Source organism: Anabrus simplex, chromosome 2, assembly GCF_040414725.1.
Source record: "Anabrus simplex isolate iqAnaSimp1 chromosome 2, ASM4041472v1, whole genome shotgun sequence".
NCBI classification, from domain to species: domain Eukaryota; kingdom Metazoa; phylum Arthropoda; class Insecta; order Orthoptera; family Tettigoniidae; genus Anabrus; species Anabrus simplex.
The window spans coordinates 171,786,841-171,806,889 of record NC_090266.1 but is presented as its reverse complement, the minus strand read 5'-3'; the positions used below and the strand labels follow the sequence as shown (position 1 = coordinate 171,806,889).

Below are 20,049 nucleotides of genomic sequence, written 5' to 3'. Positions count from 1 at the left end.
TGTACAGGAAGTTCTTCCTCCCCTTTTTATGATGTTCCTTAATGACTTTTTTCTCATTTTGATAGTCATCTTCACAATTTTCCTTGCCAATATGGACAGTTGACCATGTGGTTTTCACTTTAAATCAATCCTGACAAAAACCACTACCATCGCCAGTTAACACGATTTAACAATATTTTCGGGTTAGCGATTCTCAGCGTTGACGTGGATTAAGCAAGAATAGTCCAAATTATGAATATCTCTGTTATCATAGATGGTATGCTAAAACCATATAAACCGGGCGAGTTGGCCGTGCGCGTAGAGGTGCGCGGCTGTGAGCTTGCATCCGGGAGATAGTAGGTTCAAATCCCACTATCGGCAGCCCTGAAAATGGTTTTCCGTGGTTTCCCATTTTCACACCAGGCAAATGCTGGGGCTGTACCTTAATTAAGGCCACGGCCGCTTCCTTCCAACTCCTAGGCCTTTCCTATCCCATCGTCGCCATAAGACCTATCTGTGTCGGTGCGACGTAAAGCCCCTAGCAAAAAAAAAAAAACAAAAACCATATAACACACAAATAATCAGAAATTGTATATCTACAACTTTTGTTATGTAGTATTTATCGATATGATCACTAATAACATACATATTTGAGAATTAAATTTTAGGCCTTCCCCGAAACTACCATTTCGCCCATTGTGAATAAAATATTATTTATAGCCTAGACTGTAGTGCCTTTATTCTGTGGCTTTATATATTGATTTTCATTTTATTCTGTTCAACCATTTTCTTGTGGCTCGGCATTGATATGGACTAAATAACAAAAGTCTAAATTCATTAATGTCTCTGTTATCATAGCCGATATGGTAAAACTGTATTAGACATAAATTATGGAAAATTGTATTTTCTGTAACTTTTATTGTGTAGTGTTTATTGATAGGAGCACTAATAACATAGATATTTGAGAATTAAATTTTAAGCCTTCCCCTAAACTACCACTTCAACCAACATGAATAAAATTAGTTACAGCTTAGATTGTACTGTCTTGTTCCCTGACTTTACATACAGATTTTCATTACATTCTGCATTTCCTTCTTACTGGACATATCCGATCAAGAAATACCGTTACTTTTTTATTCTGAGCAATGTACAGAAAAAAATTTGATTTTATGTATGTAGATAGACAAGAAATGTTAAGACACAAGAGCTGAAACAAAAACATCATTAATGTTTGGGTTGCTATTAGTTTGGTTGGGGGAGTATTAGTCAGTTTGGTATGTTTATATCAAACGGATTTAAAGGCTTTAATTGCTTATTCTTCGGTTTCTCATATAGGAATTGTCCTAGGGGGTTTAATAACATTAAGTGTCTGAGGGTTTAGAGAGAAACGATGGTATGTTTCATCCAATCACGTGGACATCTTCAGGTTTATCAAATCACATTAAATAAAAGATATCACCTTAGTAATATCGTACGTGAATCAGATACCCGTACCAATATTGTTTTATGCAAACTGCAGTTTTATATACAATCTGAAAAATCTGTCCTTCCAGTACAGACATTAAGCACTGTAAAACGGGTATCTTTACATTTTTGGCCTACACAAAACTAGGAAGCTGTTATGCCATAATATTATTAAATAATAGAAACCACAACATATGTAAATTAAACATCTGTGAAACATGAAGTAGACATTGTGAATGTGTTTAAAACTATCGCAGAGCTGTAATCTACATGCAATGTGCCATGGTGCAGTATAGCATAGATGGTAAGAGCAAGCCGAACACTGTGGTGTGTCTCTTGTACACATGACAGGTTCAAGTCCGAGGCAGGGATACTCTTTTACTTTTTACTTCTTTTTACTGCCCCTTAATGTACATGAGAAATCCGCTTTCATGAACATCTTCTGTGAGTGAAAGTGTTCATGGCCCTAAGAAGGGCCGATATCATCATGGTTGGACAAAGATGAGGAAGAGAGTGGGGGGGGACCAAATGGCACTAACAATGGACTCTTACATTAGCAGACGCTCAAAGTGATGACCTGCTTGGTTTATACACATCTGGGCATGTCACTGAATGGATACTGTAGTGCACTGTAATATAACCGGTATTATTGATCTTCAGGTTTTGGTGATGAGTTGTCGAAGGTGCTTAGGATTTTCTGGCCCCCGGGTGTAAATTGTTTACTTCAAATGCCACTACAGGAAGAAGTCTGATGGTGTTAAATCCGATGAACTAGTGGGCTGAAAGATAGGTCTTCCTCTTCCTACCCATTTTCCTGGATGTATCTCATTTCAGATGGTTGTGGACAGCTAAAATCCAATGTGATCATGCTCCATCCTCTTGAAACCACATCGTTAAATATTCTCCAACTGGCAGCACATCCTCCACCAGAAGTGGGGGTTCATGGTGTACAAAGTGCAGGTAGCATGCACCTTTTAAATAGCCCTCAAAGAAATATGGCCCAATAAGGTGATCACCCAAGATTCCACACCATACATTCACTCTCTATTGCATTTGATAGGCTGCCTGTCACACCCAGTGAGGACTGTCAGCACTTCAATAGTGTATGTTGTGGATGTTGACAACAGACAACTGTTACGTTTTTGGGTAATTAGAGTAATAATAATAGTAATGATTCCTAAGAAAAGAGGGAGGAAATGACTCCCATCAACCATACGCTAATGTGCTGTGATAGAACACCAGACCAAGCAGAGTGCAGGGAAGCGTGAGGTATGAGGTAACTATGCCGTCCGATTATCATGATCAAGCAACCACAAACAATAAATGTAATATCGCAAGACGTCAGCGGAGTGACGTATGAAATTATATTTTGGGCCTTTTCCCAAGAGGAATTCCGTAGTAGGTACACTTAGAATAAATGGGAGGGGATACAAGAATGATAACACCCGAAACAACAGGTTTCAAGTAACAGATTGTATTATAGTAACACCAAAAAAAGAGATAACATGTATTATGCAAGAGAGAGTAAAATAGATAATCTTTGGTATTCACAGGTACAAAAAAAATGGGAACAACAGACGATCAAACATAAGTTATCATTAATATTTTCTTTGCTAAGGTACAAAATGACTAGGTCAGAAGAATTTTTCGTGAATTGAAGTCATTCAAAGTCCAACTACGAAGAAGTTTTGAGCAAGCGTAATCAATTTTTACACAAGTAGAATGGAACTTTCCCTAAGCTAGTAAGAGACCAAGTAAAACAATATCTTATTCCCCCAAATAAACACACTTTGCTTCAAATAGGAAAGAAGATAGAGTGTTACACAACTAAAGAGAAGGTATACTATCTGATTTGCAGACCACGATTTTAGCATTGGTTAGCTTTTAAGATCTTCATAAAGTAACATAGAAAGAAAGGAGGGAGGAAAGGACGAGGGAAAACACCAGTAAAAGAAAAATAAGGAAGCGAAAGAAAGGGGATGGTAAAATAGGTAGGGATCAGGCTGCAAAGTCCCAGTTCAAAATGATGGAAAATGATGTTCACTGCACCACACGAAAAAAGTTCCAGGTCATTTATGAGGTTGGCGATCCACAACTCTTTTTCCTTGTCACTTCGATAATAGGTCAGAGAAGCGAGATTTAGTGCACCATAATTTTTGTTGAGTCCTGAAGGGACTAAAGTTCAGAGTGCAAAACAGTGGCAGAGCCTATCAAGGCAAGAAAAGGGCAAATATGAAAGCATAATAATAATAAGTCTGCTCACCCGGTCTGAAGAAGATTGAAGTCAGGTTAAAACCAACATGGACCAGCCGTGCGGAAAGCACAAGCTCCCACTGCTTAATTACAATATGCGAAGCACACCTGATCGCCGGTCGAAGGGAAGCGGCGAGTTATATAAGCCAGGGAAGGCAGGCCTAGAAAGCACTGGGGACAGATGACGTCACGATGTGACGCGAGGAGGGGCGAAAGCCCAAGCAGTAGTGAGGGAGACTAGCAAGCAGACGGAATGAAAGCAGAGCAGTATAATGTCTACAGGACCGGAGCGATGAAGTATACCCAAGGTAAGAGAAAGGTTGAGATCGGGAGCACGTAACACAACCATTACTGTGGAATTACAATTGTCCAGGAACAGGATTTTGAATGGGAACGCAGCCTCATTTTTCAGATTTCCTAACAGCCACTGACAGAAATTCATTGGAGCTTTGAAATCCCACCTGTAGAGCTCCTGGTTTTGATGGTAGGAGTGATATTTAAGCGCGGAAGCCTGGCTGATGTTCATCAGTTCTGCATTTGCCCATATACTCATGAGTGGGTTATAGCGAGCTGTGTCCAGAACAGCCTCCTCATTCTCACCGGACGTTGCAGTCTTCTCTCAGACAGGTGGTATTGTCTCAAGTACCCCTGTTGATCGCAAATGTTTTTCAACTCTGTAAAAAGTTTTTGCAGTTGAATGTTACCTGTCCAGATAACATTCTTGATACACGCGTAGTGCCTGCAAAAAATTCTCTTTTGCTTCACTGTAGATAAGGAGCATCTCAGTGTATTTGACCATGGAATGTATGGTGACTGATGCATAGATGCATTTTAAAGCTTGCATGTGGCATACAGTGGCCTGTTTTTAAGTACTGAAGCTTCATGTCAATGTATAAATGTTTGTAACTGTAGAATTTGAACTATCAATACTACGTTCCATATGAGCTGTGAGTGAGACACTTATTTAGAATGCGTTAGAGTACATTATTCCTCCAGTTCGCTGTTTCATTTGCTCTCCATGTCACTGTATCATAGTTCTAAGTGTCAATTTTCCATTTTGCTACACCTAGTCACTTGCCAAAACATCTTAATATAGTTATATGGTAGACCAACGTACAATAAATGATTGTAAGGTTGTCATATTTTTCAAACATTCTAGACACATGGCGGGAAGGAAAATAGTGTTCAGAATCATTGGCAGGATGTTGTTACAGTGCATTAGTACCATACAATCAATCAATTCATTTATCAGTCATAACTGATCTGCATTTAGTGCTGTCGCTCAGGTGACAGACTCCCTGTCAGTTGTTTATCTAGTCTTTTCTTAAATGAATTCAGAGAACTTAAAGATTTATCTCGAACATTTATGTTAATAAATGATTCCAACCCCTAATTCCTCTTCCTATATATGAATACTAGCAATTACCCGCGGCTTTGCTCATGTGGATTTCGTAATTTGATCAAAGTAATCGTTCCTCGGCATTGAACTAAGACATTATCTGAAAATTCCTAAAGTATACAAGTTCACCCAAAAAATTGAGTTTCATTTACCCCAGAAATTCTTTGTAAACCATGTTTGTGGTATTAAACTGTGCATGTGAGTAACAGTCTTCTCTCAAGTCGAAAAAATAAATACATATTTCTTTATATTTAAAGGGGATTCCAAATACCTATTCCCCACACCTGTAACTTCTTCAGTTTTTGAGATATACATAAGTATCCCCATAAAAAGAATTCAATCCCTTGATCAGTGCTTCCCCCAAACCCACCCCCATCTTAGTGTATTTTCCGAAAACAAAATTACATGTTTCTATATTTTTAAAGGAGATTCCAAATACCAGTTTTCACATCTGTTACATCTTCAGTTTTTAAGATATAAGTATCGTCATAAAAAATAATTCAACTATTTTTCACTTATTTCCCCCCCCCCGTTAAGTGCCTTATCCGAAAACAAAAAGGTACATGTTCCTGTATTTTTAAAGGCCTTTCCAAGTTCCAAGTTTCTTGTCTCTAACATGATAAGTTTTTGACTTGTAATGTAGATATACCAGTACTCATTTAAAAAATCACCCACTTTTCCAATTCTTTTCAGCCCCTTAACTGGATTTTCCGAATACAAAAATATACGTGTTTCATTATTGTTAAAGGAGATTCCAAAAACCAGTTTTCATGTATGTACGTCTGTAACACCGTCAGTTTTTGAGATAAATGTATACTCATAAGATTAATTCAATTTCTTCCTCTTCTTGACTTCTTTCCACCCCTCTCCCGCCTTAAATGGACTTTCTGAAAACAAAAAAATATGTATTTCTTTATTTTGAAAGGAAATTCAAAACACCAACTTTCACGTCTCTAACAGCTTCAGTTTTTAAGATAAATTATCCTCATAAACATATTTCAACTCCTTACGTACTTATTTTCAATCCCACACCCCTTCGTCAATTTTCAGAAAAAAAACAAATGTGTGTTTCTTTATTTTTAAATGAGATTCCAAATACTAATTTTCACGTCTGTAACATCTTCAGTTTATGAGATATGTATCCTCATAAAAGGAATTCAATTCCTTTTCACCCCTGCCCCCCAAGATGATTTCCCCCAAAAACGCTTTTTTCTTTGTCTTTAAATTAGATCCAAATACCAATTTTCACGTCTGTAACAACATTAGTTTTTATTAGATGTATCCTCATACAATTAAATCAATTAATTTTTCAGTTCTTTCACCTTTCACTTTCATTGGATTTTCGAAGAATACGTGTTTCTTTAATTTTAAAGCAGATTCCAAATACCAATTTTCACGCCTGCAAAATCTTTCGTTTTTGAGATAATAGTATCATCATACAAATGATTCAACTAATTTTTCAATTTCCTCCCCCCCCCCCCCCCTATTAGGTGGATTTCCGAAAATAAAAAAATATGTATTTCTTTATTTTCAAAGGAGATTCCAAATACCAAATTTCACATCTGTAACATCTTCAGTTTTTGAGATATCAGTATCCTAATTAAAAGAATTCTACCCCATTTTCAGTCACTTTTACCCCTCCACCCAAGTGTATTTTCAGAAAACAAAAATACATGTTTCTTTATTTTTAATAGTGATAAAAATATTATTTTTCACTTTGGTAACATGTTAAGTTTTTGAGATATTCTGTAGAAATGCTCATTTTAAAATTTCACCCACTTTTTAGTTCCCCTTAAGTGGAGTTTCCAAAAAGAAATCACCTGTGTTTCTTTACATTTACAGGAGGTTCCAAATACCAACTTTTATGTCTGTAACATTTTACGTTTCTGAGACATTCTGTAGATATTGTCTTTCTAAAAATACACCCCAAATTGTCACTCCTGTTTAACCCCCATTAATTGTATTTTCCAAAAACAAAATAAATGCATGTTTCTTTATTTTCAAAGGAGATCCCAAATACCAGTTTTCAGGTCTGTAATATCTTCTGTTTCTGAGATACAAGTATCCTCATTTAAGGCATACAACCACTTTTTCAACCTCTTTCACCCTCCTATTGGGATTTTCCAAAAATTAAAAAATGTGTGTTTCTTTATTATTAAAGGGGATTCTAAATACCAATTTTTACATCTGTAAACTTTAAAAGGTTTGAGATATACAGTAGCTACTTTCATTTTACTAATTCACCCCCATGTTAACCCCCCCCCCCCCCACCATTAATTGGATAAAAACAAAAACTATGTGTTTCTTACATCTGTAAACTTTTAAAGTTTTGAGATATAGACACCCATTTTAAAAATTCACCCCCCTTTTTACCCTCCCATTAATTGGATTTTCCAAGAACAAAAAAATATTGGTTTCTTTATTCTCAAAGGAGATCCCAAATACTAATACTAGTAAACTTTTAAAGTTTTGAGATATAGATACACTCATTTTAAAATTTCACCCCCTTAGCAATGGAATATTCAAAAATCCTCCCTTAACAAGCACCTACATTGTACTATAACTGTATCCTCAAAATTTCATTTCATTATGTCCAGTGGTTTTGGCTCGGCAATGATGAATCAGTCAGTCAGGCAGTCAGGACATGTTACTTTATAGATAGAGATTTGCCCTAATTTATCCTCTTGAATTCCAACTTTATCTTCATATTATAATCCTTTGTACATTTAAAGCTCATCTCAAGCTTATTCGTCTACTAATGTCATTCCACGCCATCTCTCCACTGACAGCTCACAACATACTGCTTAGTCAGACAGCTCTACTCTTTACTCCCAAGTCTTCTAAGTCCAAAAATTTGCAACATTTGTAAGAAATCACTGTGGGTATGTATGTTTGCATGACATATTAATACACCCTGACACTATAATGTATTTACATATAGGCAGAGGTAAATAAACACAACCAAAAATTGTTCTGAAGGACTGCATATTCATATGCGGCTGGGAGGCGTGACCAGTCCTAAGAAAAATAATGGATAGGTAGAGAATTGTCAGTTATGCAGTATTGTTTCCAGAGTGACAACATGGTTATAGAATGTTGAGTGCTGAGCGTATTTTTTGCATTCTCGTGTACTTTATACTTGATGCAAAAATTATGTTTCATTTTACCTACATTACTTGATTCAAGAACAGGAAAAATCCAAAGAAAAGCAGCTCGATTTTTTCTGCGTGATTTCCGGCAAAAGAGTAGCGTTACAACAGTGTTCCAAAGTTTGGGCTGGGAAGACTTGGGAGAAAGGAGATGAGCTGTTCGACTAAGTGGTATGATCCGAATAAGTTTGAGTGGTGTCTTTAAAAGATGGAAAGATCACAATATGAAGATAAAGTTGGAATTTAAGAGGTCAAATTGGGGCAAATATTTGTTTATAGGAAGGGGAGTTAGGGATTGGAATAACTCACCAAGGGTGACGTTCAATAAATTTCCAATTTCTTTGCAATAATTTAAGAAAAGGCTGAGAAACAACAGATTGGGAATGAATATTGAATTTTCACGACCGCATTGTAATCGAAACAGACTTTCAACGTATTAGGTCATGTTACGTACATGTAGTACGTGTTGAAGAGATGTTAAGTACAGAACAAAAATGGCCAGCCGGACACCAGTGGGATCCGAACCCACAACCTCCCGATTTCGCGTCGGTTGCTCTACCAATTGAGCTATGGTGGCCTAAGCCATCTTTGTTCTGTTCGGGAGGTTGTGGGTTCGGATCCCACTGGTGTCCGGCTGGCCATTTGTGTTCTGTACTTAACAACTCTTCAACACGTACTACATTTACGTAACACGACCTAATATGTTGAAAGTCTGTTTCGATTACAATGCGGTCGTGAAAATTCAATATTCATTGACATGCCCCACAACGGGCGAATTAAACGCACTCTACAGTGTGCTAGCAGCAGTGCCAGACCTGTAGCTCAGATCCTTTCAAACAGAACAAAGATGGCCTAGGCCACCGTAGCTCAATTGGTAGGGCAACCGACGCGAAATCGGGAGGTTGTGGGTTCGGATCCCACTGGTGTCCGGCTGGCCATTTTTGGTCTGTACTTAACATCTCTTCAACACGTACTACATGTACGTAACATGACCTAATACGTTGAAAGTCTGTTTCGATAACAGATTGGGAATCTGCCACCTGGGTGACTGCCCTAAATACAGATCAGTGTTGGTGGGTCGGTCGGTCGGTTGGTGTCATTCTATTTCATATAATTCTGAGTTTAAAGATGAATTCTTCTTGTTTAAATTACATTTTTTGAAGATTTTGTAGCATGTCACTGGTTCTGAAAATATTTTTATTCCTTATTTCCACTGAGCAAGTTGGCCATGCTGTTAGGGTTGTGCAGTTCTGAGCTTGCATTTGGGATATAGTGAGTTCAAACCTCACTCTCGGCAGCCCTGGAGATGGTTTTCTGCTTTTTTTTTCCCATTTTCACACCACTGTACCTTAATTAAGACCACACCTGCTTCCTTCCCACTTCTAGCCCTTTCCTATGCCATCATTACCATAAGACCTATCTCTGTTGGGCCAACTTAAAGCAAATAGTGAAAAAAAAAAAATTTTCCTTGTTTCTTTGAATAATTTTTCCATATATTTCATGTTTTCATACATGAAGTTGAAAATTGCATAATTATTTTCAAGAAGGATTATTTCTGTTTCATTCCATTACTTTCTTATTGATCAGTCTGCTAGTGTGAGTGAGTGGTTGTTCTCCCTCCCTATTTGTTTTATCTTATCTTGCCCTATCTTTTATATTGCATTTCCTGCTTCCACTTTTCCCACATCTATTGGGTTGCAGGTGCGAACTGTGTCATGCATGGGGATTTGGCCCTGTTTTACAGCCGGATGCACTTCCTGATGCCAACCCTACATGGAGGAATGTAGTCACTATTGCATGTTTCTGTGGTGGTTGGATAGTGTAGTGTGTTGTCTGAATTTGAAGATGAAAGTCTTGGGACAAACACACACACCCAGTCCCCGAGCCAGAAAATTAATCGTATGCAGTTAAAATCCCCAACCCGGGTGGGAATCGAACCCGGGATCCTCTGAACCGAAGACCTCAATGCTGACCATTCAGCCAATGAGTCGGACTATCTCTTATATTGCATTGATGTCAAAAAATAAATATTGCCTTATGTGTCATGGTATTCAGGCTGACTTGTTTGTTTTATACTGAGCAGTTAGAAATGTGATGTTCTACCAGGTTTTGTGTATATACACCTTATGAAAGATTCTTTGTATTCCTGGTGATACTGATGTCATTAGGCTTCAGGTTTTGTTGTGAATTTGATTGAACCATGTAAAGAACTGAGTGTGTCTAGGAGGTTTTTCTATTAGTTATGTGTCATTGTCATAAAAAGGATATTATGTAGTCTGGAGATCTGCCCCAGTGTATAAACCCTATGGACTGAAGGTCTTCTATAAACATGTTTTCTGCTTTGCTTAAACATATTTTCATGACAATACCTAATAACAGTGACCCCATTTAACTTTCCGTTTTGCAATAAATTCTGTGACTGAATGGCATGTTCTGGCCCTGCGTGACTTACAAAATTTCTTCAATTCCTTTGGTTTTGGGAGTGAAATTGTTTATTAAAAGCATGGCTCATGGTGTGGTTTACTGTAGTTACACCCTAGTTCGTGAACCATGGGTAAAGGCTGAGTGGTCTAGTAAGCCTAGCCGAGATACCAGTTGCTATGGAATAAGGCATCTTCTGCATCATGACCCTCCTTGTGCTCAGGCGGCTAGAACTATATAATCCACCTAGGTTCCTAACCCGTTACAGGACAGATTCTCATTTGGACTGTTTACGAGTAGGGTAGCATCCTGCTCCGCAGAAATTTTTACAAGAACACTCAGTACGGTGTAAGTAAACCTTGGACCTATGGGAGTAACGGAGTCCCACTTCCATTCGACAGATGAAGAACTCCTTAGAAACATCTTGGTGAACTAAATGGAATTCGATTGGGAGCTATGAATATTAAGTGGGTTGATGGAAGAAAGAAAATAGAACTGGCTCTAAGTCAGCAAAGAGCATGGGTCTGGATGTGATAGGATTTAATTATATTCAGGTAGCCAGGACTGAAAGTGTTGTCTGCTGCCATCTGTTGAGATTTTTAGTACTATGATTCCTGGTAACAGTAATATATTACTTCATGTAGATGTATTATAAAACTTATATCAAAAAGTTCAAACAGATTTATTCATATGGATGTATACTTTGTGGTATTTTTTCGTCTATTGCAGGTAAGGAACTTCTGGAGCAGTTGGATGCTGGCCTGACTGATGTTCCTAGACAAGACATAAAAGACTCGAGGCAAAGACTAGAACGTCTTTTAGAAACTATACAATCAAGACGAGAAGAAGTCAGCACGGCTTGGTCGGACATGGAAAAAAGCTCATTGGATTCAAGAGAACTACATAATTTGGAAAACGGAGTTGCTAGGGTCACTAATTGGATCTTAGGTCCAGCTGAGAACATGCTTAATGGACAGCAAGAGGTGGGATTTGATGTAGTATCTGCTGAGAAACTGCGTCAAGAACATGAGAAATTGGAACTTCAGTGTCGAGTAGGTTGCATCTCATTCTTGACATCTTTCAAATAAAGTGTAGATTTGATCATTTTCTGTGGATTGGCTCTGCATGCTGTGGTGACAAATTCCCCTTACATTGCACTAAAATAAAATTTGTTAAAATGAATTGATAGTTTGTAAAATAATGGCAAATAAGTTAATATGGGAAGGACAGCTGATTCAGAAAGTGATGGAACCAGCTAGTGAGAAGAATATTCTGGATGTGATGCTGGTAAAACCCGATGAGCTCTATTGAGAAACCGAAGTAATAGATGGTATTAGTGATCAAAAAGCTATTTTTGTCGTTGTTAAAATTAAATGCAATAGAAAGGAAGGTCTTAAAAGTATGACTATTATGCAGTACCATATTGCTGATAAAACAGGTATGAGGGAGTTTTTAAAAAGTAACTATGATCACTGGAAAACTGTAAATAAAAATGTAAGCCAACTCTGGGATGGGTTTAAAACAATTGTTGAGGAATGTGAAAACAGGTGTGTACCTTTAAGGGTAGTAAGGAATGGTAAAGACCAACTATATTATATCAGAGAAGTATAGAGTAGAGGCTAAGAAGGAGGTGCAGGCTGGAAAGAAATAGAATTAGGAATGGCTGTGGAAGTACGGAGAAATTGAAGGAACTTACTAGAAAATTGAATCTAGCCAAGAAGTCAGCTAATAATAACATGAAGGCAAGCATAATTGGCAGTCATACAAATTTTAGTGAAAAATGGAAGGGTATGTATAGGTACCTTAAGGCAGAAACTGGTTCGAAGAAGGACATTCCAGGAATAATTAATGAATGAGGGATGTGTGTATGCGAGGATCTTCAAAACACAGAAGTATTCAGTCAGCAGTATGTACAGATTGTTGGTTACAAGGATAATTTCCAGTTAGAGGAGATGACAAAAACTGAAGAAGTATTAAAATTTACCTATGATAACAACAACATTTGCAATAAGATACAAAAGTTGAAAACTAGAAAAGCAGCTGGAATTGATAAATTTCTGGGAACATACTAAAAACAATAACTAACCCCATGGCACTACTGCCTGAAACCCTGCAGATTATGAGGTGTCATGTGGTCAGCATGACAAATCCTCTTGGCTATTATTCTCGGCTTTCTAGACCATGACTAAAGACAATGGTTTGGGATATAGTACCATATCTGAAGTACTGTTACTTATATGATTATTGTTTGCATGAAGGAGCTATACTAAATGAATGGAGAGTTTATATAGTAGCCCCTGTTTATAAAGGGAAGGGTGATAGATATTAAACTGAAAATTACAGGCCAGTCAGTTTGACATGCACTACATGTAAACTTTGGGAAAGCATTCTTTCTGATTATATTAGACATGTTTGTGAAATTAATAACTGGTTCGATAGAAGGCCATTCAGGTTCACGAAAGGTCATTCCACTGAAGCTCAACTTGTAGCATTCCAGCAAGATATAGCAGATATCTTGGATTCAGGAGGTCAAGTGGATTGTATCATGATTCACCTATCTAAGGCATTTGATGGGGTAGATTATGGGAGACTACTGGCAAAAATGAGTGCAATTGGACTAGAAAAAAGGGCAGCCAAATGGGTGGCTATATTTGTAGAAAATAGAATTCAGAGAATTAGAGTAGGTGAAGCTTTATCTGACTGTGTAATAATTAAGAGGGGAATTCCTTGAGGCAGTATGATAGGATCTTTATATTTTCTTATATATTTTTATGTATAAATGATATGAGTAAAGAATTGGAATCAGAGATAATGATTTTTGCAGGTGATGTTATTCTGTATAGAGTAATAAATAAGTTACAACATTGTGAACAACTGCAAAATTATCTCGTTAATGTTGTGAGGCAATGGTATTATGATAAACAGGGTTAAAAGTCAGGTTATGAGTTTCACAAATGGGAAAAGTCCTCTCAATTTTAATTACTGCTTTGATGGTGTGAAAGTTCCTTATGGATATCATTCTAAGTACCTAGTTGTTAATATAAGGAAAGATCTTCATTGGGGTAATCACATAAATGGGATTGTAAATAAAGAGTACAGATCTCTGCACATGGATATGAGGGCATTTAAGGGTTGTAACTAAGGATGTAAAGGAGAGGGCATATAGGTCTCTGGGAAGACCCCAACTAGAGTATGGTTCCAGTGTTCAGGATTACTTGATTCAAGAACTGGAAAAAATCAAAAGAAAAACAGCTCAATTTGTCCTAGGTTATTTCCGTCAAAAGAGTAGCGTTACAAAAATGTTGCAAAGTCTGGGCTGGGAAGGCTTGGGAGAAAGGAGATGAGTTGTTAGACTAAGTGGTATGATCCGAGCTATCAGTGGGGAGATGGCGTGGAATGACATCAGTAGACGAATAAATTTGAGTGATGTCTTTAAAAGGTAAAGTTGGAATTCAAGAGGACAAATTGGGGCAAATATTTGTTTATAGGAATGGGAGTTAAGGATTGGAATAACTTAGCAAGGGAGATGTGGAATAAATTTCCAATTTATTTGCAATCACTTAAGAAAAGGCTAGGAAAACAACAGACAGGGAATCTGCCACCTGGGCGACTGCCCTAAATGCAGATCAGGATTGACCGACCGACCGACCGATGGATTGATTGATTGATTGATTGATTGATTGATTGATTGATTGATTGATTGATTGATTGATTGATTGATTGATTGATTGATTGATTGATTGATTGATTGATTGATTGATTGATTGATTGATTGATTGATCTGTTCAAGGACCTTAAACCAGAGTCCTGCACAGCGGCCCAGCCCATGAGCTGCTTTTGCAATAGACCGCAATGGGCTTTGAAAAGCTCGAACATACGGAGCCCATGACATCGCACAGGCCAGTCTGGGCAGCGCTGTGTCATTCATACACGGTGAGCCAAGGACAGTGCTGTGGTAGTTCTATGCTTCAATGTGTACGGTTTACTGCATGTCAGCAGAGTGCATTGCATTACGCTCGAGTGGAGACAATCACGTTTGCTGTAGTTTTCAGTTTGACTTCCCCGTCTATCCTGTTATCGGAAATGAATGTGGACTGTAGTTCCAAAAGAAAAGAAACCGTGTCAAAAAAACGTGAAGTGAAAAAACGAAGAAACAAACGAACTAGAAACCGCTCAATACAAGACTTCCGAACCAGATCCTAAACTTAAAAGTTTTATTTAGTCGGTAATCAAGCCTGTAGTTGACAGTGATGGGAAAGACGTTAATTTTGTGTGCTGTATGATCCGCGGTGAACTTTATGTACACATTAAGCGAGTCGGACTGATTTTGTCTTTTTCTGATTAGATAAAACAAAAACTTATGATGAACGAGGTGTGCATAAATGACGAGCATTCTAATGTTTCCGAGTCATCAGACTCCACGACTATGCCACAACCTGCCAAAGTAATGTAAGTTTGCTTCATGGACTGACGGTCCTATACCAGTGGATGTGCTGGAAAGATATTTAAAGCAAAATTGTGGAATGGAAGAAGATATAGCATCCTATTGGAGAACAAATGGACAAAACTTCACCAGATCGCTAAGAAAGTATTATGTATGCAAGCATCAAGTTTAGCTTGAGAGAAATTTCAGTTCAGCGGACTTCATTCTCAACGTATGACGGTCTCTTCTACACCCACACAATGTTGATGCTCTTCTTTTCAGTCACAGTAATTCCATTCCACCACTATTATCAATGACCAATAAACTATGCACACTAAGTAAGAGCTATGATCAGATTTTTTTATGTTGTTGACATATTGCACGTCATTTCAGTTTGTATTTTATCTTGAGTTAAACACGAATGAAATCCTATGAATATGCTTTGTGTTATTTAGTATTTAGATTCATTTTCATTTAACTTGATGTCAATTGCAGATGAATATTAGTTTCTATTAAAGTTCCTGTTTATTATTATTATTATTATTATTATTATTATTATTATTATTAAGGATATAAAGGAGAGGGCATATAAGTCTCTGGTAAGACCCCCACTAGAGTATGGTTCCAGTGAATGGGACCCTCACCAGGATTACCTGATTCAAGAACTGGAAAAAATCCAAAGAAAAGCAGCTCAATTTCTTCTGGGTAATTTCCGACAAAGGAGTAGTGTTACAAAAATGTTGCAAAGTTTGGGCTGGGAATAACTGAGAGAAAGAAGGAGAGCTGCTCAACTAAGTGGTATGTATTAAATAACACTTGTATGTTTTAATATTCATCCACCTATTCAATACAATACAATTTTTAAAACACTCCAAATTTAACTTCCACTATTCGGCCCCTTAATTCCAATTATGGTAATTCATTAAATTTTCAAATTATCTCTTTAATTACAGAACTCATCATACCTTTAGCTAATCACCGAATGACAACAACGTTCCCTTCCAACTAACACGCTTAGCTCAACACGCTCAACAGCAACATCACAAACTCTTACCACATCATAGAAGATGGTCTAATGACGCCTAGAAAGATTTCAATATAGCCTACAGCACCAACATTTCCAACTAATATCATCTCAAAAGGAACCAGGCCATAAAAACAACTCTTCAAAATCTATAAGCAAATAAATGAAAATCAACATTTATTAACTGCAAGAACCCACGACCATTACCATTGCTTAACTTTCCATAAAAAAGTTTTTTAACAATACACCATTTGACAACTAAATGGAATGTATTTTCTGATTTTTATCTTCATTGTAATATCTTTTATTATGTCATAATCCTTAAACAACTGAAATGTTTTAGACTCCAATATTATCACTAATATTGTCAAATAACAGCATACTACATTTTATATTGTAATAGTTGTTTAACAATCTCCAATATATTTTATACGACATAGTTTTTAACAGCATTCATAGATTATTTCCAATCAGGTACCTGATCTATTCTAAGGCAGAAAATATGGCTGATGATGGCCGCTATTGATGGGCGAAACATGTACCATCTAATATACTAATTTCATGTCAACAATTTTAATAAGGACAATGTCCTAATTTTTAAAAAATTGTATTGTATTGAATAGGTCGATGAATATTAAAACATACAAGTGTTATTTAATACAAATATTTTCAATACAGACCCAAAAATGAATTTTATCACAATTGGCTTTCAAATTTTCTCTTTTAAACAATTTTGGCAATAGCAGAACAGCTCACTAGGCTGAAGCAGCTCTTGATATGCCCCAGTAATGTGGTGTGCTCTGTTTATATACAAAATGACCAACAGATGGTGCTGGACAGCAACTCATCAGTTACAAATTTCCACACATGCTTGACATGATGTGGAGTTTTATTGACACCAACAACGAGTGCACAAATAGGCCAAGAGATGGCGCTGGACAGCAACATCTCAGTGATGCCGCATGAGACCTGTGTATGGTATAAAAGGAGCTGTCGTCAGATGGCCTGTAATCGTGGCAGGTTGACGTTACCAGAAAAGGCACTATTAGTGAAGCTTTATTTACTTTCTTTTGGTATCAATAAATTCCAGACTTTTTGGTCACCCTGTACTTCTATTGCTATTTCTTTCACTGCTGTCTTTGTTTGGTCATGAGACAAAGGCCATTTATATCATCTATGCCATGCTTGATATAAAGTGTTATTATTAGTTATTACAAACAATGAGTACATTAATGTGATTTGTGTATAATGTAATTGGAGCTTGCTAGGTTTACTGTTTACACGTGTTATTGTTACGTGAAAGAATGTAATATTTGTCAAAGAAAGAGAGAAGGAAGAAACCTGAATGAGATGATAATGTAGTTGTAGTTGTAGATGTTGTAGATGGAATTCTTCCTCATCATTATTTTCCAGCTCCAGTTTCCCAGGTATGGTGTACAAGTGCTTGCCACTTCTTCCTGTCAAAGTGTAGTTTCTGTTCCTGAATGTCCTCCCACTTGGCATTTCTCTTGCTGACCTCCAATTTCACAATGTCTATCCATCTATTCCTTGGCCTTCCAACTGGCCTCTCCTCTCTCACTTCCCTGTCAAAGTAATTCCTTGCTATTCTCGTTCCATCCATCCTCATAACATGGCGAAACCGTTATAGCCTGCGTCTCCCTGAAAACTTGGTAATTGGTACTTTGATGCCAGTCTCTTTCCTGTTTGCTTCATTTCTAATCTTGTCCTTCCTCGTCTTTTGGTTCATTGTTCTGATGAACTTCATTTCCATTGACTGGATTTTACTATTTGCCTTGTTGTGCAGGGTTCATGTTTTGAGTCCATATATGAGAATTGGAATGAAGTAGGTATAAAACATGGTCACTTTTGCTTTCTAGGGTATTTTATCATACCAGAGTAATAAAATAAAATTGAGAAGCTTTAGATGAAATTCCTGAGAGGTATTGTTGGGAAGACAAGAAAAGATGGGATGAGGAATGAAGAGATCAAAAAATCTCTTTATTTGCAAATGAGGTGTCTACCTCGGTGGCAAATGGTACACTAAAATACATTATTATCAAGCACTAAATATTAAATTAACAAGAGAAGAAAATTTTCCTATAATACAATATTATATAATTTATGTTAACAATTTTTTCTATTAAACACACAGCTCATCTATATATATAAAATAGCTTGTCCTGACTGACTGACTGACTGACTGACTGATTCATCATCGCCGAGCCAAAACTACTGGACATAATGAAATGAAATTTTGGGGATATATTCATATTAAGATGTAGGTGCTCGCTAAGAGAGGATTTTTGGATATTCCGTCGCTAAGGGGGTGAAAAGGGGGGTGAAATTTTAAAATGAGTGAATCTATATCTCAAAACTTTAAAAGTTTACAAATGTAAAAATTGATATTTAGAATCTTCTTGAAAAATAAGGAAATACGTATTTTTTTGTTTTCAGAAAATCCCAATAGGAGGGGTGAAAAAGGGTGAAAAAGTGGTTGAATGCCTTTAATCAGGATACCAGTACTTATATCTCAAAAAATGAAGGTATTACAGACCTGAAAATTGGTACTTTTGATCTCTTTTAAAAATAAACAAACCCGTATTTTTTTGTTTTTGGAAAATCCAATTAATGGGGTGTGAAAAGGGGGGTGAATTTTTAAAATCAGTGTATCTATATCTCAAAACTTTGAAAGTTTACAGTTGTAAAAATTGATATTTAGAAACTTGATTAAAAATAAAGAAACACGTATTTTTTTGTTTTCGGAAAATCCCCTGTAGGAAAGGTGGAAAGGGGTGAAAAAAGGGTTGAATGCATTTAATGAGGATACTTATATCTCAGAAACTGAATATATTACAGACCTGAAAATTGGTGTTTTGCATCTCCTTTAAAAATAAAGAAACACGTATTTTTTTGTTTTTCGAAAATCCAATTAATGGGGGGTGAGAGGGGGTGAATATTTAAAATGATTGTACCTATATCACAAAACTTTTAAAGTTTATAGATATAAAAAATTAGTTTTTAGAATCTCCTTTAAAAATAAAGAAACACGTATATTTTTGTTTTCGGAAAATCCCAACAGGAAATGCGGAAAAGGGTGAAAAATGGGTTGAATGTCATTAATGAGGCTACTTTTATTTCAGAACCTGAAGATATTACAGACCTGAAAATTGGTATTTGGGATCTACTTTAAAAATAAAGAAATAGGTATTTTTTCGTTTTTGGAAAATCGAAATATGGGGGGTGAAAAGAGGGGTGAATTTTTAAAATGAGTGTATCTACATCTTAAAACTTGAAAAGTTTACAGATGTAAAAATTGGTATTTAAAACCTCCTTCAAAAATAAAGAAACATGTATTTTTTGTTTTCGGAAAATCCCAATAGGAGGGGTGTAAAAGGGTGAATAATGGGTTGAATGCCATTATTTTAATTAAGCTTCTGATATCTCAAAAATGAAGATGTTACAGAAGTGAAATTTGATATTTGGATTCTGCTTTAAAGTAAAGAAACACGTATTCTCGAAAAATCCAATGAAGGAGGGGGAGGTAGATAGAATTGAAAAATTAATTGACTTAATTGTATGAGAATACTTACGTCTAATAAAAACTAAAGTTGTTACAGACGTGAAAATTGGTATTTGGATCTCTTTTACAAACAAAGAAAACGCGTTTTTGGCGGGGGGGGGGGGGGGGAATCATCTTGGTGGGCGGGTTTGAAAAGGAGTTGAATTCCTTTCATGAGGTCACACAAATCAAAATCTGAGGAAGTTAGAGTCGTGATAATTGGTATTTAGAAGATCCTTCACTATTAAAGAAACAAAGTTTTTGCCGGAAAATTCAATTCGGGGGGGGGGGGGGAGAGGAGTGTGAAAGGAAGTGAAAAAAGTGAATTATTTTTATGGGGACACTTATATCTCAAAACTGAAGGAAATAGACGTGAAC

At 36.7% G+C, this 20,049-nt stretch overlaps 1 protein-coding gene across 1 annotated transcript in view; it reads left to right on the top strand.

Annotated features, from left to right (window-relative positions):
• LOC136863973 (titin) overlaps positions 1-20,049 on the top strand; it is a 982,878-nt gene that overhangs the window by 28,260 nt on the left and 934,569 nt on the right. Inside the window, exon 4 of the mRNA XM_067140442.2 lies at positions 11,395-11,717. Within this exon, the coding sequence (XP_066996543.2) occupies positions 11,395-11,717 (323 nt within the window). The remainder of the gene's footprint in view (positions 1-11,394; positions 11,718-20,049) is intronic.